The following is a 23,014-nucleotide window of genomic DNA, read 5'->3' as shown; positions in this document are numbered from 1 at the left end:
CTCCTGGTCGAGCCATGCTCCGCACTAATTAGCAAAGAGCCAGCCCTCCTGTTTGGCCTAAATTAATTAATCAGTCCTCATTATGCACACTGCTCCTTTGTAATTGCCAGCACAGGCACAGTGATGAATGATAACACAGAAAGCATTCTCATTAATGCGGAAAAGTGTGTTCCCACCCTTATAATGAGACAGCTCTTATCCACAAGAGCCTTTTGCGCACAAACACACTTTGACACAAATTGCGTGTTGACCAAGCCTATAGGAATGCTGTTTCTCAAGCTAAACGGAGCGGACACAGAGGTAACGGTGGGGTCTGTGGGGATCAGAGGGGCTGCCACGACAGCCACGCCTGACCGACTTTGAGATAAACTAAAGCTGGACGCTGCGCTATTAATTTACAGTGAGCTGCCTCTTGTGGCCCAGATTAAAACAAACATCCAACAGGTAGAATTTAAAGAGAAATCCCTGAATGAAAATCAGATTACCTTAAACCAAACTTGTTTACATATGCTTTGTTCTCTGAGCTTTGTTATCCGAAGTACCCTGCTAGACTTTCAACATCAGACATTTATCAGAGTTCTAATCTTGACCTAAAGAACAGAGAGGGATGCCGGGTCACACAAAGCCCTGTGTGGCATTAAGACACCATGTACTATTTCTTAGTATGACTCACGCTATTATTCTGTGGAAAAATCCATGTGATGGCTTATATCTTAGTGCTTGTAAGCCTGAAAGATAGCTTAGGAAAATCATGTCCTTCACAAATGTCACTGAGAGGTGTGCAGATGTATCTGTTTGTTTTGTGTTAATTCAACCAGCAAAAGAAAATCAACCTCAAAGGTATAATTCTTCCCTGTCTTTTGACCGTTGTCTTTCAAAATTCTGTTGTTTTCCTTATGGTATGATTTTACAATTCCCACTAACATGGCTGTTCAGCAAAAACTGAAATCTTGTTGCTGCTTTCATCAAACAGCTTTTGGTAACAAAATTAGATTTTGTTTTGCAAATAAATTAATTATTGAAATAAATGAAAAGAATGGAAAATATGAAAGAATATTGTCAATACTTAGCCCAACACTGCTTTAGTCTTGCTCAGGATCTTCGCGCAATATTTAACTCTCCCCAATCCAAAAATATTTTGGGTTATGCACAAACTTATTTTGGAAAGCAAATGTTTTCATCTGATTGACATATTTGAATTTGGTCTTAAAAAATATCTAATTTAATAACCAACAAATAAACCCTCTTCTCTTTTTGGATAAGGATAGGGAAAAGGTGAGCTTCAAGACCACAGTTTGCGTTAGGTGTCAATACTGAGATGAGGTTACCCACTGAGCATTTTGGAGTTGAAAATACATTTGAATAATATCAAACTGTTCATAGCCATCTAGGCTAAAAAGGCATATGTTTTGGTACGTCCAACTTTCGTCCTTGCCTTTTCTTGTAGAGTGGCTGTTGTCTGTCTTCAGCTGTCATTAGGGAAGAGGTTGGGCACACCCTTAGCAGGTTGCCACAGAAACACACAAAACAACCATGCACACACACATGCACCTAAGGCCACATTAGAAAGACCAATTAACCCAACAGTCATGTTTTTGAACTGTGGGAGGAAGTTGGAGTACCTAGAGGGAACCCACACATGGTCAAGGAAAACATGCAGACTCCATCCAGAGACCCCAGGCTGGGATTCAAACCCAAGACAATTTTTACTGCAACTTAATAATGCTGCCAACTGCTCCACCATCCAGACCCTATTTTGGGACCTAATTTTAAAAATGGTCATTTATTAAATGGGTTTTTATCTAAATATAGACTTACTTCAGCTGAGATTGACAAGGATAAAAAAGAACAAGGAACATCTGGAATTGAATTTTGGATTATTTAGATAATCTTGATTAGATTATCTAAATAAATACACACTTTAAGTCAGCGGCACCCAAGTCCTTAAGAGCGCCCTCCTTTAAACACAGCTGGATCAAATGAATGGCTCTTTAGCAGGCCTCTGTCAGTAACTCAGGCATGTTGGAGCTGAGATGCAAAGTTGCAAGGTGGTCATGGATTTATTTACATTGGTAAATAAGTATTGACTTATTAAAAAAAATACAAATTTAAGTCTTTACTTTCAAATATTCCGCCAGTGCTGCATCATTGCTGTGTTACATAAGAGCAGCTTGAGCACAGTTGCCTCTGTATGCAGATGTAGTTCTGTTTGGAAATATAATGAATGATCAACAGCAGACGATTTTCCTTTCATGCAAACAAAATGAACGTTATCTCTTTTGATATCAGGAAAGCATCTGGAAGTCGTTGCACATTCAGTGTTACTGCTCGAATGCTTCATGACACATTAGATTAAAATGTGTGTCATCTGCCATCCTCCAGTACAATACAGCTCAAATATGTTATAAATGAAAAATAGTGGAAATTAATTCATACTGAATCAAATGAAGCAGACTATAATCTCTGGTGTAATCTTTCTAGCATTTCTGCATGATTTACTGATTTTTTTTGTAAACCTTATGACTTTCTAAATCAGGTCAATGTGTAGATCTAGCGATGTTGCAGAGCTTTTGCTCAGTAGGTAGGCCATAAAAACACAGAAATAATAATAAGACAAGGCTCGAAAGTGGTGGGACCTGAAGCTGTTTCGCCTAAGATGTTTACCGGCAGCCTTCACACAGGCTGCCGGTAAACATCATAAAATCATCTGTTAGACTTCAGACATTCAGCAGAACCTTCCTGGTTCCTAAACCAGAAGAATGCCCAGTTCTTCTTTTAAACTGGGCATTCATAAATGTTGACGTCGCCACCTACTCGATATGTTCAACATTTCTGACTGAAATTTCAGATGCCGTACAAGTAGAAATAATGAACAAGCGGATGAAAAATACTTGTTTAGAGCTGGATTTATGGAACAAATACTAGACAAAACAGTGGTCTGTTGCAATAGAAGACATTTCTCTGTGTCCTCAAGAAAAAAATATGGATATGGAAAAGATAGCATTTGAAGGAATCAACTAGAAGCCTGTGTAAACGAGGAATGCAACCAGTACACCAGTTACAGTCTGAGTCTTTCCACAGTCGTTGTTTGGTGGGACCTCAGGCAAATTCCTACCAGCTTAATTTTAACCTCTCGCTGTGCCTCTGCAACTGCTTTGAGCAATAAAACAAATCACTTGTGCTGTATTGTTTTGTGTCAAGACGGATGCACATGCTGAAATGGTTGAATCCCTCATCCGAAACAAGCGGATGAATCTATACAGGATAATGAGACAAGATTTGAATTTCTATACTAACACTTGAATCGTTTTTTGGCTTTGGAGAAATGATCAATGCACCGTAAAAAGAAATCAAGGTTATGGGTTATTTTTCACTTAATTTAAGACCAATAAGAGGTGCAGAGACGGGAGAAACAGATGTCTGTGTGTTTGTGCAAGTGTGACTATGTGAGACGGAGCTCGTGAAGGTGAAGAGTGAAGGTGACACACAGTGTGCATGTGTCCATTATGACATCTGTACGTGTGTGCTGGATTCCATTTGGGTGGACTGGATAAGTGGCTCAGAGTAGTTCACTTGCCAGAGCATATTCATTTCAAAGCCAACTCCGAGGCAAACACCAGGGAAGTGGGAGCAGGGAGGCTTACTGGCTAATCTGGTCAGAGAGCAAGCTGGAAGCAGGACAGAATCCTTAATGTGGGCGGATGTAAAAATGTAAAAAAAAAAAAAAAAAAATCTAATTAATGAGTGCTGCCACAGAAAGATTTCTCTTTGTGCACAAGCCTGCTGCGATAAGAAAACAGATGAGCAAGTAACAGAGAAAGTGTGCGTTTGAAGCAAGAGATGGAGTGTTAAACGCTGGCAGCTCAATCTGACCTCCTCCCTGACTCCCCCTGTGTGAGTTCCAGTCTGAGACCTGTGTATGGGCTCTTACACTTGGATGTCAAGCATGATCCTTTTGTCCTCTTCCACATGGATGCCCCAAATGCAGTCCTGCCCCTTGTCGTAGGCCTCGGGCCAATTAGGAGACAACACCACGCCAGCAGAGTCTGTGATCTCTCCGCTGCACACAGCTGTAACACACAGAGACAGCAAAGTCAACACAAAGAAACAAACTGCAGCCAATTTACAGACGGAGGAGTAAGATCAAGCCTCTAAAACGCAAACACTGGTGCAGGGATCCTGTTTTTTTTTTTATTTAATTCAATGAACCCTGACTTTAAAGGACGAGTGCAATGGAACGTGCTCGGCAGGATCGTTGTAAAACTGTGTACCAACAATGAACTATTTGGCGACCGTGACCCAAAAGAGCAAAGAATTTAATTTTCCCATATCTGGCTTTACAAGAATGCTTTTCAATTTTAGTCTGTGACGGAGTGACCAGGCAGGCATTAAAGCAACCAAAGTAAGGTCAGCAAATTGTGTGTAAGTATGAGGGTGTGGCCTTGTATTTGATACATTGTAAGTGTTTCGGGGTTATGGGTTAGGTTTAGGACTAAGGTGGGAATTGAGTTTCGATTAGGTTTAGGGTCAGTGTTGGGGTTAGGCAACAAAAAGTAATACGAAAATTAATAAAAGTCAATGCAAAGTCCTTGTGAAGACAGAAAGATGTACTATATGTGTACATAAGATGAGTGTGAACAGAGAGCAATAGGTTTAGCAGGCTGTTATTAAGTACTGTACATAGTCTGCGCTCTGTGGAGAGTTCAATTCAGGGCAGCTATTGTGTGCCTTTAATCTTGAGCACTTGAAAAATCTGCCCTGAAAGCACACATATCAAAGTAAATCATTCCCATAATCCTAAGAGAGAATTTATCACGGATCAGAGCAAACCAGCTCAGGAAGACACAGTTAAATGCTTTTTGGATTTAATGTTTGAACAAAAGACATCACCACCTACTGAAATGATCAAGCAAACACCATGAAATCCTTAGATTGTTAGACCAGGCATATTTGACTAGGTTTTTTTTGTGACTTATTTAAAAAGTAATAATAAAATAAGACTTGATGCATTATAACAATGATAATAATGAGATTGTCATGGCATAATTACTTTTTATTACAAAATACCATGATGATATAAAACTTACATCAAAAATATTTCATTAAGATTTGAAACACTTGTACAATATGGTCACTGCCTTCATTTAAAAGAATATCTATTCCTTCTAATATTTCCCACAGCTGTTTAAATAATCTAACATCTTAATCACTACATTTAATAATTTCAAATTTTATTGGCACATCTAGGCAAACTTTAACAGCATTTTTCATAAATGTGCTTAATGGGCTGAATATTTTTGCTTCTGATATTCTGTTGTTTTCATAAAAGTGAAAAAGTTATTAGTTGGTCAATTAGGCATCATCCTATGTAGTCAGGTTGCAGTCAGTGTCTTAACAGACATTCTGCCTGTAGCTTGCCAGCTGTAATTTAAAAATAATCTTTTATTCCAAGCCATAACTGTGGGTTTTTTAATCAGCCAGAAACATTTCTGAACAGCCAAATGTGACAGTTTTATTATCCAAAAGAAGAAAAAAGAACTGGCACAATTTTAAGCTGACATGCAGTGCAACAACAGGTGGGGGAGGGACATTACTGTGTTAGTATGTGTTTCAGATAAACCACAAAAATGCTGGTCACTCTTGTCAGTTTGTCTGGGCTCTCATTAGAAGGACTCTAATCTATAGGAAAGACTAGATGAAAAAAAACTGTCAGCTAACAATATAATGCCGTTTTTTGAGGCATAATAATATTTTTCTTGGCAAGTGTTTTTTTTTTTTTTTCACCTTTTCAGCAATTATTGCTACAACCACAAAAACCTCTAAAACATCCATACTCATCTGTAAGTGTGTTATGTTCAGAACTGTTTTCTTTGGTTCCTTAAAGTGCATTTATTTTATGGCAACTTTGTTTGCCATAAATGGACAACTAGGTGTTGTGAGAAATTAAATCATAACATTATGAAGAATTACTCCCTTCTCACACTGTGCAGTATTTTCACAGCTACTTGTAGAATGTGCCAAGGGATGGGAATTGGGAGGAGGTTTAATGGGAGACTGATGAGATACACCTGGAAATATGAGCCCTACTCCCATACATATGCAGACAGCAAACACAGAGGAAGGCCCACTAAGTAGGATGTAAATGGCTTAAAATGGGATTCAGACCAAATCTGTTCGCTTACCCCTGCAGGCGGGTTCCGTCTCATTCCACTGTGGGTTTTGAGAATCCACGCACTCAATCACTACGGAACCTTGCTCCAGTGTGTAGCCAGGATTACATGAGAATTCAACTACAGCTCCCATGCTGTAGGTGGAGTCACTGCTGCTGAAGTTGCCATACTTTACAAAAGGCTCGTAGCACATCCCTTTTGCAAAGGCTGCATTGACAAAGTAAATAGTTAGGGACCTGTGACATTGCGTGTACAAAATGAATCACTCTGCAGTGCACGTAATCTGCTTGCCTTCGTATCTAATGGCTGCTCCAGTGGATGTCATCGTCCCATCTGTGGTGAACTCCACAAACAAGTAACGGCCGGTGCTGAGCACGCCCTCGTTTGGCAAGTATTCCACTTCGTAGGAGTCATATACAGGAGGAGAGTCAATGTTGTTCCCATTTTTTATCAACAGCCTGTTTAGAAACACACCAGCAAAAATAGTCCTGTGAATTAGACTGGAAAGTAAAATAAGAAAAACTTAACTTTCCACAAGACTCTTGTAGTTGCAGTTGCAACAACTTTGTGGTAATATCCCAGATCGGTCTTGTAATAAGGCGAATGACCATGCATGACAGCAGCTACGTCGATCAGTAGATTCAATTGAAAATGTAATGAATCTGCTGTCCCCTATTTCATGCTACATCAGCCTCCTCAATTCACTGGACTTAAAGAATGCTCTTAAAGGATTGTAGTGACAATACATGCTTTCAAATTCATCCATTACTCTAAAGACTTTGGTCATTAATGACCCTTGAGAATGTAATGCTCTGTTCACATGGATAATGTCATTCAGATGGTGAGTTTAGCACTTGATACTATCAGCTATTAGCTAAAGAAAAACACAACAGCAAGTCCAATGTGTTGACTTGTCCTGCAATTTCTTCAGGTCTTAATCTCAATGAGTATCTGTGGGATGTAGAGTACAAATAATTAGTCTAAACTTTACAACTGGTAAGATCTAATGAATCTGTTAGTAAAGGTTTGAGTAAGATAGTAAACTCCTTTTGGACTAGTTGAGTCTCTTTCTCTACAAACGGGCCTTTATGAAGCTTTTTATGTTTGTTTTTCTTTTTCAGAATTATGTCAGGTATAGCCCACCTGTCATCATCTTCTGCCAGAGCAACCTTCTCGAAGTGAATGTGAAGCCGGTGGCCTTCGGGGGCTTCCAGTACCCAGTGGCAGGTCAGATTGTTGCTGTAGTTGCCAGGGAAACCAGGAGAGACGATACGACCATAGGTGGCATTCTTTATCATCCCCCCACAGGACGCTATATGAGAAGAAACCGAGCAAGAGACGAGAGAGCAAGAGGATAAAGAGTTAGAGGGTAAAAGCTAGATGAGAAATGTAATGAAACTATGGAAGGGGGGATTTCAGAGAAAAGTCACTGTCTGTGGACAGATTGCATCAATATCCAATGGACTGTGGCTGTGCAACACCAGGCAGCTCTCCTGGGTCTAAGAGTGTCTTAACGCGGCAAAATGGCAGCGGTAATGCTATCAGCCGAGAGCAGCTGCAGGCAGGCGATGTGAAAAGGCCGGAACAGGAAGATGAGCCTTTACAAGCAGGAGACTGACAGCCACATGTGCTAATCAAGGCAGCCAGGTCCGACGGCTTTGTTTTGCCCCGTCTCTAAAGAATAGCTCCCTGTGCACAGTTGGTCTCCCAAATCAACTCAGTGGGAGACACTCTGGTGAAAAGCGTTCATTAATCAAAATTACCAGTTTTCTTCAGGAAGGCTGGAAAAAAAAAAGGCTCGCTTTGTTTTCGAAGGCTCGCTTTTGTTCTTGATTTCAGTTGTTAAAAATTTTAGGAATTTCATTCTTAGCGAGATGTTTGCTGTGATTATTAGATAGTGAAAAAAATGAATGTAGGTGGGTTTAATGCGACACGAAAGTCAAATAAACCAAACCAAATCACACATAGGCGTGGCTGTTCCAACTGCAGAGATTCATTTGAATAAGCTTAGCAAAGGAATTAGTTGCCTTACCTACGCATTGAGGTTCTTTTCCACTCCAGTAGGGTGTAGTTGCGTTGCGACATGTGAGCATTTTGGGACCTTGCAACTTGTATCCAGTAAAACAACTGAAGTAGGCCTCCCCACCAGCATGGAGATTGGTCACTGAAACTTCTCCACCCACAGGTTCTTTGGGGAATGTACAGCTGAGCACAAAAGCTGGAGAGAAGAGAAAGTCATAGAAAAGAAAACAGAAAATAGAGGCATCTTTAATCTAGATAGATAGATAGATAGATAGATAGATAGATAGATAGATAGATAGATAGATAGATAGATAGATAGATAGATAGATAGATAGATAGATAGATAGATAGATAGATAGATAGATAGATAGATAGATAGATAGATAGATAGATAGATAGATAGATAGATAGATAGATAGATAGATAGATAGATAGATAGATAGATAGATAGATAGATAGATAGATAGATAGATAGATAGATAGATAGATAGATAGATAGATAGATAGATAGATAGATAGATAGATAGATAGATAGATAGATAGATAGATAGATAGATAGATAGATAGATAGATAGATAGATAGATAGATAGATATTTCCTATGAAGCAACAATAAACAGATCATTTGCATACAATTCTGTATAGACAATATCCTGTCCTACAATGTGCACAACCGCTGTTATTTTGAATGTGTGTTTTGTATGTGTTCACCATGTTGTGTCCTCCCCCAGATCACTGTTTATCACTGTTAAATATTTGCATATAGAAGGGGAGTGGACTTTTGTTGCCCATTATTTCTTCAAACAAATCAAACACTATATTTCAGCCAACTGTCTCAGTCCTTGTAAAACGTTCACACAATTAGAATTGGTGCGAAACTGAGCATTAGCTCCCTAGTCTTCATCTGCTATTTGTAATTTACCAACAAATAAAATATGCAAATGTACAGAGGGACGTTTGGAGCCCTTGGTAATAAATAGCACTGCGTGATTCTTGTTACTGCAACTATGTTGACAAATGGAGGTTTCGCTGATAAGCTGAACATCCCAGTGGGTCTGTAAAATGATAGTGGGAGGAAGAATAGCCTATGTTGCATCTGTCCAAGACGGACGATTGCTGTGGGGTAAGATCAATGTTTCTGGACTTCCTTTGCATTGTTGTCCTGTCCCTGTTTTTAAATAAATGGTGCAGAATGGGATGAAGTTAGCATAGATAATGAAGTAAGCAAAGCAAGTCTTTAATGGAAGCTATTAAACAACCTTCTCCTCCTGTCTAATAACTGCACTGTTCTACCTCATTAGTGAAGGGACTTTAATGACCACACCAAAACTTTTAAACTTCTTGAAATGTGTGAATAACAGAAATAGCTCTATAATTGGATCCAGTATGGTTGGCGCTACAACAACAAAGGCATTATGAAAGCCGTATGAAACAGAAAACAGCTAGAATTTGACCAGCCTAATTTGAGCACACTTCTCAAGAAAGACTCTGACCAAGAGGAGGAATTAGCAACAATGATTCAAGCACTCCTCAGCAGACAGCAGGTAAGACGGGCATAAGTTCAAATCATATATATTTTATGTTTGTAAATCTGAATTGTGAAGAAAAAATGTCAACCAGTAAAGCAACCATAGCTTTGTGCATCCAATTTATGTGGGTGTATAAAACACCCAATTCAAATACGTTCCAGCAGAAAGTCTGAAAGATGAACCAGTTACACTTTAATCGATTTAAGCTAACTTTTACCCTGATTCTTAAGTCTCTCAAGAAGTTCCCCAGCCTTAACATATAAAAATGCAGAGTGACTGTTAATGGCAAACAGAAAAATCACCCGAATGAACGACAGCTGAGAGAAAAAAATAGTAATCTTAACATTTTTACTCGTTCACAGGTAAATTTTTTAGCTTCCTTTTAAAGCCTTTTCCACCTTTCGTAAAGGTATTTCCGTCAGAGCTCCAATGCCAAACAAGACAGGGAATGCTAGTAGGTTGTATGTAACTGTACAATTCGATACTCTCAGGTGAAAATGTGTTGCACAAAGAGATGTGGGGCAAGTGAAGGTTAAACTGCACAAAAATTAAACCAGCTCTGTAGTTTGGCTTTGAAGTGTTTTCACTTCAACCAGCCATTTGTAGAGTAAAAGAAATGTGATAGGTTTTATGCTGTTACCTTGAAACTAAATTTTCTATTCGAAATGTCATTCTATTAGTCTTTGAAGTAAAACGTAAGGGAAAACAGCCCTAAATGCTTAATGGCCATAAAGGTTTCTCAAACCTCTTACTTGCATGTTTTTTTTTTTTTTCTTGAGCAAACCACTGGTTTCTTATGAAACAGGACCTTTGCTTTGCAGTAAATCAGTGAGCCACAGGGACAAAGCACTCTGCCCTTGGGTCATCCATTCCATTCATAGTTTATCACTAGCTCCAATGAACCTAGTTATTGCCATTATCATAGCAGCATTTAAATCCCTATTGAGCATACGACGGGGGAGCCAGAGGCAAAAATCGTGGAGCCAATTCCTGAAGTATTAAATTACGTGCTGCTTCCATTCCAGTAGATGTGGTGCTGGGCCATAAAGCCTGATTGTTTTGCCATTAGAAATAATAGATCCACGGTGCAGGCAGCCAGGAAGATTAGCTGCTGGTGCTGTAGAGCCACAGGAAACAGATGTGGAGCTGATGTCTGTTTTTCTGTTGTTTTCTTGTAAAAATGTCAAGGAAAAGACATGCACGTATACAATAAGGTGTAGAGCTCAACAAGTATGAACCAGAACTTTAGACCCAATGTTGCATCATATTAAAGAGTGAATATTAAAATCAGTGTTGTTTGCGCTTATGCACATTTTGTGCCATTTGCATCACATAATGCTAATAATATTGACACATATGACTGCTGAAGTATTCAAATATTGTCTGACTGAACACTGTTAATAGTTACATATCTAGTTATGAACAGTATGTGACAGCATCGTGCTACAGTGTTTCGGTGATGGTAGCATAGATAAAAAAAAAAAAATTGTAACATTGCTGATAAAATGCTGCACTCATGCTCTCATTTTCTGTAACCTACCTAATCCTGTTCAGGGTCACTGCAGGACCGCAATTTATACCAGCAGTTATAGAGCAAGAGGTATATATCCTGGAGAGAAGTCCATCATTATGACACACAAATATCCAAGCAAGCACCCAAGGTAAATTTATATTTTCTATTTCACGTCTTCTTAAAACATCTAGACTAAAAACAACCCAATTTGGATTATTGTGCTTCCATCCATTTGTATTCATCAGCCTATTGTTCTACAGCCACTTTATTCTTGAAAGGTCGTAGGAGGGCTGGAGTCTATCTCCTGCTGTCAATAGGCTAGAGGCGAGGTTCATCTGCTGAGAGGTCACCAGTCCATCACAAAGACAAACAAGAAATAACTATGCGTCCACACACTCACGTCAAAGGGTAATTTAGAATGGCCAACTAACCTGTCATGCATGTTTTTAGTTGAGGAAGCTGGAGCGACGATGCAAACTTCTCACATAAACCCATGACCTGTTTGCTGTGAGGTCAGATTGCAACTTCGTGCCCATTCAACTCTGAGTGATATTTTTGTTTTTAGTTATACTCTGCCATAGAAATGGTCAAATAGGAAAAAAATATAAAATTTACTATAGAAATTACTATATATTACTAATATTAGGTTGAAACGACCCAATTTTTGCCATAGTAGCATAAACGTAATCTGACCATTGCCCTGCCAAGGACTTCCACTTGATTGTAATCACTCTTCCATTCTCCATCTGGGTTTTCTCCCATTGAGATGAATTTCTCTGGAAGAAATTCAACCGGGCCAATCACAATGAAGTTGATTTTTTTATTTTTTATGCAGTTCTAAAACTGTAGCCTTCCTATAGTTTGGCAAAAGCAGCAGAGGAAGTGAACGAAGCTGTTCAGTCCATGTTGGCCACGCTTCCAAATAACATTTTTAATTAACATTCATAGCCGCCTCGTTCGCCTCAGCATTTCTCCCTTCGCAGTGGAGGAGGGCTGTTTTACAGTGCAGGCAATTTTTGGTAAGCTCCATGGCATCACACTGTCATCTTATATACCTACGTCACGGCCAGTCCACACCTTCAACAAGCAATCATGCAAGTCTCTACAAAGTAAAGCGTAACAAGGGGCTGTTTTTTATCAAGCTAGTGTAAAACTAGAATTTGTGTTAAATAAATTCCACAGGCAGTAATATAGTGCTTATTTTTGTTATTACTGTTTGTATCTGGAGTAAGATTGTTGAAGACACTCTGTGTTTCTGAGGAAATTGTCCTAGCCAGCGCCACAGTCACAGGCTTTCCTTCTAATAAAAAATAGATGTTTTAAGCATCCTTGAGTATTGACTTTCGTAAAAATTCTTACGTTTCATACATATATTGACAATGGATTATCACTTAGAAAAATTGGCTGCAGCACTGCTAACAAATACAAAAACCATGAATGAGTATTTTGTATGCAATTGCTATTTTCACTAGCTCTAGATAATCAAAATGAGGGAAATCATTCAAAGGCAGCAACCACTTCTCAAAAAAAAAAAAGTTTGCCATTCACTCACACATCTGTCAAATTAGTTATTTTTTTTCCCCTGCTGCATGCACATTTCATTTGCCTAAGTACTTAAAATTGAGAATGCTCCTCTTCAACCAGTAATGGACAAATGCTGTGGAGTACGGTAGAATTGTTGAGACGAGAAAACCGGTAATAGTGAGTTACCCAATAAATTTGGACACACAAATAAAAATGCATTTCACTGTAGGTCCACTGAATGCTATATTGTTGCGTGATTGTGTCTTTGTGTGGGCGTGTGTGTGTCTGTGTGTTTATTTCCTAAATGAATCCAATCATGTAAGGAGCTGGAATTGGATCAAATTGGCCAAGGTGAGGGCAGGAGATAATGAAATGGGGGTGATGGAAAACAAAACAAACCATGAATGTTGTGTAGATTGGTACTATTATTTAATGGAAGTTTATTTGGGGTGTATCATTTATTTTCTGTTACATTGACATTTAAAGAAAAATGTGTTGTCAGGGGAAACGTGCGCTGTTCCAATGACTAGTCATTTCTTGTCAGCTAGTTTGATGAGCAGATTTAGCAACAATCCTTTGTAAGCGACATGTGGGAGGGGGTGACTGTCATTGCATCCATGCCTCATGTCGATGGCTGTGCATCAAGACATTGCCTTTTACAGAAAGATCGATGGTGTTGTCTCTGGGAAAGTGATTCAGTTGTAAAAAGAAAAACCATCGCTTTGCCCTGATATGGCCTATTGATATTTACGTGGTTGGGCAAAATCCTCAATTTTAATGGTCATTTATTCAATAAAGGCTATTAAAGAGAGCTAACTTTGAACTAAAGGAGGAATTCAGTCAATGCTCCTCAGAAGCCTTGATAAATTGTGAATCACATACCCTTAGTAGAAGACATGTGGCCACCATAGTTGTCACTACAGCATATTAGTTAAATTCAGTCAGAAATGCTTGCACAATATCACAGCACTGGCAAAGATAAAACTACACCTATTAAATCAAAACATCTTCAAAACAAATGGGGAATTAGTTCAGCAGGATGTTAAAAATTTCTGCGTTTTAAATGTTCGCCTAAAAACAATACATGCAGGGTGTGACCAGCAGGTGTGTCCTCAAAGCTGGGGGTCAACAAGTCCAATCTGGAGGAACCTAAAGAGCAGCAGATCTAAAGAGGCAGGGGATTTAAACAGCCAGGGTAAAGACTATTTGGCTCTATAACTGGCAATAAGGCCTACTACGTTTTATGAGCGCTCGCATTCCTTGATTTTACGAAAATACTCATCAACAAACACCACCCACCACCACCTGCTGATTTCAGCCTCTGTGGGTATCCTGACCTTCCTCCCCCGCAACTCCACCATCTCTAGTCGTAAGCTAATCATCTCACCCATCATTTCCATTATATCCCAACTATATCTTACTATTTACTTCTCTTCCTCAGTTCCTCAATTCTGTGTTCTGAACCATGAAGAACTATTCATTCACTCGTATCAATAAACTGTTCAAGCTTCTCTTTGATATCTGTAGCTGTTGCCTGCACAAATGTCTCCAACCAAACTAATATGACATGTAATGCATCATATATCACAATGATGTGGGTTAATATGGTAACACTTTATTTCTCACATTACTAGCTTGTAAATATTCAAGTCTTTCTTTATTAAATGTTCACAACAGCGAAGCTACTTTCTTTCTTTTAGCATTCTTTATTTAAGAATATGCATTGTTATGAACCCAACATATATGCATCTAAATATACAGTATATACATACACATACTCAATACAACAGAAAAGAAAAAAGGATAAGTGTCTCAGTAAACATTTAAAATTCATTTCAGCAATTGACATGAGGCTACTTTCTTACCAGGACTCTTAACATACTTTACCAATGACTTTGGAAAAGTATGGAAATGTTATTAATGTAATTTTTTTTTTTAAGATTAACTTAAATATTCAGAAAACAAAAAAAAAAAAAAACATTTGTATTGCCTATTGTTGACTTTCTAAAACTAAGTTAGAGGGGGGTGATTTTTTTGCCTTATGTATTTTGACTGTTAGCAAGACAAAATCAAAAAAGCATCTGAACCTAATTCATAATTTTTATTTTTCTCTTTTAAGATGATCACAATAGGCAATAGCTTCCTGTTTCCCGTGTGTATGGAAGGGGATGCTACTTCTCTATCCAGCTGCTTTAAATGGAAGAGACCAGAGTAGATGCGATTCAATTATTTCTGCCATGTTGATATTTTTTTCATAAGTCAGGAAATAAGCTTGCTCACCTCTATAGTCAGAGGAATGAAGAAACGGTTTGGAAACAAATAAAACTGTAACTAAGAAGTGTAGAGATGGAAGCTTATCCTACCAACTCTCAGAAGAATGGCAAGAGAGGATGAAAATAAAAGTCTTCAAACATTACTTTTAGACATGTAGCAAAAAGTGGCATCTTTGAGTCAGCTTTTGTACAGACCTTTACCTGAGGGAACTATAATTATGGATGGTTATCCATAGCAGTGTACAGGCTTTAGGAAGAGATCCACAGCCACAATGTTCTTACATGAACCGTATGTGAAAAGATAATGGTGAGGAGATGTGCTGAAAGTAGTGTCTCCTCCTTTATTCCACACCCCTACTTCCTACTGTCTTTGCATTAAACATAGAACGCATCTTAAATCATGTTCCGAGTGTCAGGCACACTGCTGATGTAATAGAGGCATCCATCAGTCTGTCATCACAGAAAGAGCTAACGTTGTAGAAGATATTAATTACCTTGAGCTGAGAAGAACCTCTCCACGGTTCTGTCTCCTTTTCCACGCTTGTCCGGTCACATTACTCACAGCCCATTCTAAAGGACAAGGTGATATTCTGCTTACGAAGCAGAGAAACACAAACTGAAAAATCTTCCGTCTGCGACATTTTTATTTTTTCTTAACAAAACTGCCCATTGCCTTTTTTCATCGTTGTAGCAAAATTTGCAGCACCAACATACATTTGTGTCTTTTTTTTTTGTCAATGATGCATTCCTTGCAAACAGCAGAGAGGAGTATTCGTGGTAATTTGATTGACAGCTTAAGAACTTAAGAGCAACCTGTGAGAAGTTCTCTTTATTAGCTGAAGCTGGTGATTTGTTCATTAGTTTTCGGCTTTTATAAGCCTCTGCAATGGGATTTCATATGTCTGTATTTTTATGTTTTGAAAAACAGACATATTTTGTGTTTATCTTGAATTATGCTCAATTACAGTATGTTAATGGCCTCACATTATAATTAGAAACGTAGTTGTTCAGTGTTTTGTTTTTGATCTCCACACCCATAGCAAAGTATCCTTGGGCCTGGTGCTGTTCTGTCACTCTGTCCTGTCCTCTTTACCCCCGGCCGGTGAAGCCAGATGGCCCACCTGTCCTGACCATGCATCTTTTAGAGGAGTTTTCCTGTTGAAGGACAGGAGGTGGGAAGAAAAGTCAATGTGAAGTTTTAATGCAATCTGTTGGCATTTCGGTTGATGGTGGACTTTTTACGAATCAGGATTATGTAGAGAAAATGCATTGAAACTGGCTGTATTACATTAGATTGACTGTGCTGGAATAGAGTGAGTTGTAATAAATTTGAGTTAGATTTTTATTTTAATAATTTTTTTTTCTGTACTGTGACCCAAAACTTTTGCCATAATTATAAATGACCTATACATGTGTAAGACCTTATCAAGTCTTCAAAGCACTTTACACCAGATCATTCATACACACATTCAGACTGATATGAGTGAGGCAATTATTTAGTCAGTGCCACCGGGCCCTCAGACCACCACCAGCAGAGGGCCCGGTGGCACCAAAGTAGCTTTTTTAGAAGAATTAAATTTCAGATTGTTGTTGCTTTCAGGGACATTAGGGAGAATATCAACATTACACATAGGAAAAAAGCAGGTAAAAAACACTTGTTTCTGTTTTCTAAGCCACTGTGAATGTTATAGTAAAAGCTAACAGAGTGACAGTTAAATGCCAAACTAAAATGTACAGGTCACATTTCATTTGCAATCAGATTTAAAAGACTAAATTTATTGTACAAGTTCATAACAAGTGATACTACTACAAACATTTAACCTTTTTGAAATTTTAGCCCATTACAACCTGAAACTTTTCCGTATTCTATCTGCATTTTATACAGCAACATCAAGTAATAAATAATTGTGAATAGGTTTGAAAAACTGGTTTGCAATTATTTAAGAAGTACAAATCTGAAAAGAGTGATGTGCATGTCTATCAATCACCCCTCAGCCAATATTTTGTAGAACTAAGTTTTCTATAATTACAACTACCAGTCTTTTGGGGTATGGCTGTCTTAGCTTTGCACCCTTAGAGACAAAAATACTTGTTCATTTGTTGTTTCTGGGCTTCAACAGGGATATTCTAGCACATGAATATATCTTAATCTAAATAAAACAGTTGTTGCTTTGGCCATTGGGGATTTTTGATGTAAAGATATGACTCACCTGACCTTAAAAGGTGTCATAAGAACTCAGAATAATAATAATAAAAAATTTAGTTATCACTTTCAACCCTAAAAAGTTTTCTACTGCCTATTTGCATGCTCGGTCATTGGAAAGCGGGGTGCCTCACAGCATTAGCTGGTCTAAAATATTTGCCCATACACCTTACCTTTCTTAATGACAGTCAAATTGGTATTTGATTCGAAGCTCCTCATTTTGATGTAAATTTAAAACCTTTAATGATGAGTCTACATAAAGTGCTGATATGTAAAACCTTTACTTTTATGTACGGTTTGGGAAAATAGTTGAGGTACAGAAGTAGAAGAACAATGACCCTTGTTGGCTATCCATTTAGGGATTGTTGTCCTTCTGGAAGGTGAAACTCAGCACAGGTGTCAATTATAAAGGTTTTCTTTCAGTATTGTCCTATATTTAACTGCCTCATCTATTCAGTCAGACCAGCTTTTTGTCCCAGTTGGAGAAAAAAAAAACTCCTTGCTGCATGATTCTCTCTCTACTATACATTGCAGTGGAGATAATGTGTCCAGGATATGATGTATTGTCATTTAAAAAAAAAATAGTAGAATGTGCCTTCCACTGAGGTTCCTTTGTCAGATCAAAAGTAGTTATTAAAAATAACAACCCTCAAGTAGGTATGACTAATGTTTTTTTCATTAAGCTCACATTTCTGCATGAAAATGTAATTTTTTATTGGTCTAATATAATATAACAATATTAAATGTCATTTATTTCATTAGTTGTAAGCAGAAATTCATCATAATAAACATAAATAAAGGCATGCATGAAAACATCAGTCTGTGTGTAATTAATCTACATAATGTGCTTCACTTTGTGGCTGTACTGACTGAAGTAAATGAACTTTTTAATAAGATTCTAATTTATTGATTTGGTCTGGGATGAGATGGTGCGCATTAAGAACAAATGAAGTAAAAATTTGCAGTGTTAGCCAAAGGCAGTTTTTCATTTGTTGTCCCTGTTACAAAGTCACAACATAAAAAACAACAACATGCTGCCAACGCTGGAGCTGCAACTCTTCCTGAATTACCATGGGACTCTTGGTGGCTGTGCCTATTAAGGCTCTCCTATGTGGGGCTGTTAGTTTGGGTGGAAGGTTACATCTTAGTGAGTTCAAATTTTTGCCATAATCTTTCAGATGATGGATTGAACAGAGCTCTGTGAAATTTTCTTTAATGAAGAACAACTTTACCCTGAGATTAAATTGCACACAGGTTAAGACTTAACTAAGTTAGGCAACTGGTTGCATTATATTTTAGAGGTACCGGAGTAAAAGGGGCTGTAAACCAATGCATGACACATGTTTTAATTTTTTTTATTTACCAAAAGTATACTTTCACTTCCCAATATGACACCATTTTGTGATAAAATTCCAATAAATCACTGATATTTATGGCTCTAACATGATGAAATGAGGAAACAATAAAGTCCCTTACATGAGAGGCACTGCGATTTTGAAAGGATTAATGGAAAAGCAAGCTAGAGTTGTAAGGGTGAATAATAAACCTTCATATGCAAAATTACAGTGAAATAATACATGGATTTTGACATCAACACATTTGTCACTGTCCTATTGGATAACATTAAAGATTTACTCTTTAGATGTTTACAGTGAAATACAATTTATCATCATCTGTCTATAGCTATTCTGCATCACTACTCATAGCTTGTGTAATCTATAATGACTTGTCTCTGTAATGACCTGTCACTGTCATCATTTGGCCTAGACCACACAATAATATCCACATAACTGAGAAGGGTGGATTCATCTCACGTCAGCGCCAATGTTTAGATGCTTTATTTCATTTTCTAACTGACCAAAAATGTCCTATTAAAGTAGAGGAGCGAATGCTTTGTACACTGGCTTCCCCCCATCAGCTAAAATCGATGGGGCATGTAATTGGTGGTCGCTTTGTGTTATTGCTAAGATAAACAGACATTGTTAGCGGCACAGAAGATCAATGTCATGCAAAAGCAAGGGATGGTTGTGAAGAATGTATGGATCATATTTATAGAGATTGGGAACAAGCAACTTTATTTCTGGCAACACGCTTTGTACTCTTGTCATCATAGTACTGGATAGCCACCTTAGGATTCACGCTAAGATTTATGTTTTTAGTCCATCCTCACAGCTTCAAGATGAATGGCCATGTGGGGAAAAGCCTTTACATGTTGTTTATGTTGTTTGTTTCCCGACTTTACAGTATAGTATTGCTACATAATTACTTTACATTACATTATAGATGAAATTGCACCTTATCACTGCTCAAATAATGCCTTGGCTTTAATTTAACAACCTCAGCTTTTTTGTTCTTGGCTCAAAATTTATATTTTTGTATTAAGTAACATAACTATTTTTCTGGTCTATTGAATGTTTCCATGTATTGATTTGCCTCCAAACTAAAAAAGCAGAAAGAAAGAAACCATTTGAAGCACTATGTTTAAATGTTTCCCTGAAACCTGCTGACACCAGTGAGCAGCTTGGAATATTTGACATTGGTTGGTAAAACAAAATATTAAAGAAAATATAGTTCAGATTAGAAAACATCAAATATTGTTGTCAATAATAATAATAATCAATAATCGTAACTTCTCTAAAGTAAAATAAATATATAAAAAATTACCTGAGTGTCATGCATACTTTACATTTTATGTGACTTCCTACTGCATTAACTTATAATTCCCCATCAATAATGCTAATTCAAATATTTGTTTCTTGATAATTATAACAACTTACAAAGAATTGCATTTCAGTGAAAAATTTAATGTATTTGTGCTTGCACCACACTTTGCTCTTCATCACCAGGTCAGATTTTGATGAACTTTTTATGTATTCCATCTTAGAAGTGGTTAAAAAAACATTTTTATTCTGTATCAACGCAAACACATTTCTTATTTTTTCCTGCTGACACTGAATGTATTCATTCCAAAGCCACACCAAAGTAGGGGAGATTACGGTAACTAAAAAAATGTTGAGGTAAACATGAAAGAATGTTTACCATAATGTTCTTCAAGTATGGGTTTAAAAAAATGTCCAGATCCAATTCTTAGTATCAGATTGCGGTTCGGATCACAACATTTTTTAATAATCAGTATCACGAACCTCAGCTCATGGATTTTGGTCTACTTACCCAGGGAAGCTGCAACATCAGTAGTCATTAATAATATATTAGTAGTAATATTTGTAATAATATTTCGGCCCAAAATGAAGGAAGAAAGAAAATAACATTTTCTCTAAGTTCCATCTACACACATTATAAGACAAACTAGCAGTTTACAAGTCATTTCAGCAAAATGTAAACAGGAGGAGCAAGGTCAGGAGGATCAGAATGTAGTAATATTTGTTTTATCCCACCTGTTGCTATATGTGTTCAGAAACAAATGATGAAGTTGTCTATGGTTTAGTCAACATGTCTGAATCTTACAGCAGCTTTCTTGACCTAGTTATCCTGCGTTCAACAGGCGTATTATGGCTTTCCTCCAGGTGGGATAAAACATCTTTTGCTTTTGAGAAACACGGATAGGTGAGACTCCAGCATCCTGAAAATCATTGGTCAACATTTGTTGCAGTAGCAAAGGATCAAATGTGAAGAAAAGCAAATCGGACGCACTGTTTATCTAGAGCTTTACATCAGTTAAAACAGGTGGAGGACATGAAATTGTGTGAGGGGCTGTGCATTTTAAAGTATTTTCTTTAAATGAAAAATCAAACGTAAAAGCATTATTTTCACACAGTTAAATCTGACAAGCATTTCTGACAGTTGACAAAATGTCCACTGTGCACTGAACTGTACCACTTCATTATATCTGTGGCTCCACAAATAGGATGTGATAGCTGAACAGAATTTATTGCTTTTACACATAGATCCTGTGGGACTATTATGAGATGAACAAACACTTCTCTACAAACTGAGTTTTAAAAAAAGTTAACTTTAATGTTATTGCACTTTCAAAAATCAATAAGTGGTAACAAAAAAAAAAGCTGCAAAATTTGAAAAAAGTTTGCTTACAAATGCCTAATTTTCTATGCCAAACTGTTGTGAATAAGATGAATGTAACAATTGTTGGATTGATCAAATCTGAATGGACTTGGCTCACCTTGGTAATGCAGCAGGAGGAATCCTGAATTGAGCCGCTGATTGCCACGGAAACGAATCGAGATCTGGTTGCTCCAGCTGCGAAGAACAAGGCCCCTCATCAGCACTGACTCATTGGCGAGGATGAAAGGTTCTTGACCACCTGTGTCCTCCACTGTTATCTGCTCTCCCTCCATCACGCTCACATTTAGTACCTAACAAACAAATAAGGTTAAACAGCTTCTTGGCCTGGAATTGCATGCAAATTGTAGGATAGTACAAGCATAAAGGTGTATCCTATAACTTTAGTCTAATTTTTTGGAAGTAGATATTTGCACACAACCTGCCTTTTTTTCCACTCTGAGAAAAAAGTCAGACTAGCCCTTTCCTTTCATGTTTAAGGTCAGCTGGGATGATCCAATTATTTCTGTCTGCTAAGAGCTGAATAATGTAAGATAATTTTCTTCTATTGTTTACTTCAGATTGTGAAATTTACATAAAATACTTATTAAAATTATTCTTTCCATGGCAGATCTGGGTTTAAAGTAATCTTTTTTTTTTTCCCCTGTCTGGAATTATATCAACATTTCAGAGCAACCCAGTTGGAGTTCTGACTTGAACCTAATTATGAATGTATGCAATGAGCAAAAGATTAGGGCGATGGTAAAAAGAACTTCCAGCCTTAAACAACTTTAAACTCATCATCAAAAATAAATCAGTGGAAATACAGTATTACAAGCTGGTCAACAATTATAATATTATGATTTTGCCATTGATTATTAAGAAGGTTATGGAAACTAATTCTTTACATGCTATTTTTAATAAAATGCGAAAAGATGATAAGGTATAATTTTCAATCTTAATCTAACCAGAGGTATAGATAATTTTGGTTGTAACAATACACAGTTTATAATGCCTATAGATAATTAGGAAAAGCCCATATTATGATGTTGTAGCTTTGTGAACATCTTATAGGTTACCTCACAACATTTATGCATTAGATGCCTTTTGAGGCATGTGTGAAAAAAATCTAATGAAATCAAACAAAATATAAGGTGGAAAATAGATGATCCTCACAGCTCTGGTTCATCCTTAGGAAAAATTTCTAGATGCCACAATTCAAACAATGTTATGCAAGAATAAATAGCATGAAAATGTCTAGCCAAGTACAGTTCAGAAATTAGATGGATTCTGTGTCGCGGTGTTGAAAAGCTGTGCTGAAAAATGTGTCCATCAATCAAGGAACAATAGCAAAAGATTTTGTGACGAGGCTGACCGAAGCTGATAAGAAAAAGTCATTATCCACAGTGAAACAAGTGTTGTTCTGCTATTGGCTGAATGGCCACTCAGAAAAGAAGAAGCCGTTACTCCAAAAGCAACAACAACAAAATATATTGCAGTTCGAAAACTACTAAAGTTAATGTGCAAATGTGTCTTCCAAATGGGCTAAGAGATCATACATAGCAGAAAATTTGTTACAAAGTTGTATTTTGGTTTTTGCCCTTTTTATTTTTCATTTTTTGGAGAATGCTGCAAAAAAAAAAAAAATAGCAATGAGTTCAGTTTCATAAGTTGTGACCAGAAAAGTTGTGACCAACAGTTCTATCAGGAGCCCAACATTTCAACTAATCAAATCAAACAGTTTAAAAGAAAATTCTACTAAAT

General features: G+C 37.4%; 1 protein-coding gene across 1 annotated transcript in view; it reads right to left on the bottom strand.

The window, feature by feature from the left end:
* sez6 (seizure related 6 homolog) overlaps nucleotides 1-23,014 on the bottom strand; it is a 113,828-nt gene that overhangs the window by 14,663 nt on the left and 76,151 nt on the right. Inside the window, exons 4-9 of the mRNA XM_005803614.2 lie at nucleotides 21,372-21,564; nucleotides 8,203-8,388; nucleotides 7,314-7,482; nucleotides 6,462-6,628; nucleotides 6,183-6,377; nucleotides 3,932-4,070 (exon numbers count right to left, since the gene is read on the bottom strand). Coding sequence (XP_005803671.1) covers nucleotides 3,932-4,070; nucleotides 6,183-6,377; nucleotides 6,462-6,628; nucleotides 7,314-7,482; nucleotides 8,203-8,388; nucleotides 21,372-21,564 — 1,049 coding nt within the window. The remainder of the gene's footprint in view (nucleotides 1-3,931; nucleotides 4,071-6,182; nucleotides 6,378-6,461; nucleotides 6,629-7,313; nucleotides 7,483-8,202; nucleotides 8,389-21,371; nucleotides 21,565-23,014) is intronic.

Source organism: Xiphophorus maculatus, chromosome 11, assembly GCF_002775205.1.
Source record: "Xiphophorus maculatus strain JP 163 A chromosome 11, X_maculatus-5.0-male, whole genome shotgun sequence".
Classification (NCBI taxonomy): domain Eukaryota; kingdom Metazoa; phylum Chordata; class Actinopteri; order Cyprinodontiformes; family Poeciliidae; genus Xiphophorus; species Xiphophorus maculatus.
This window is presented reverse-complemented; position numbering and strand designations above follow the sequence as displayed.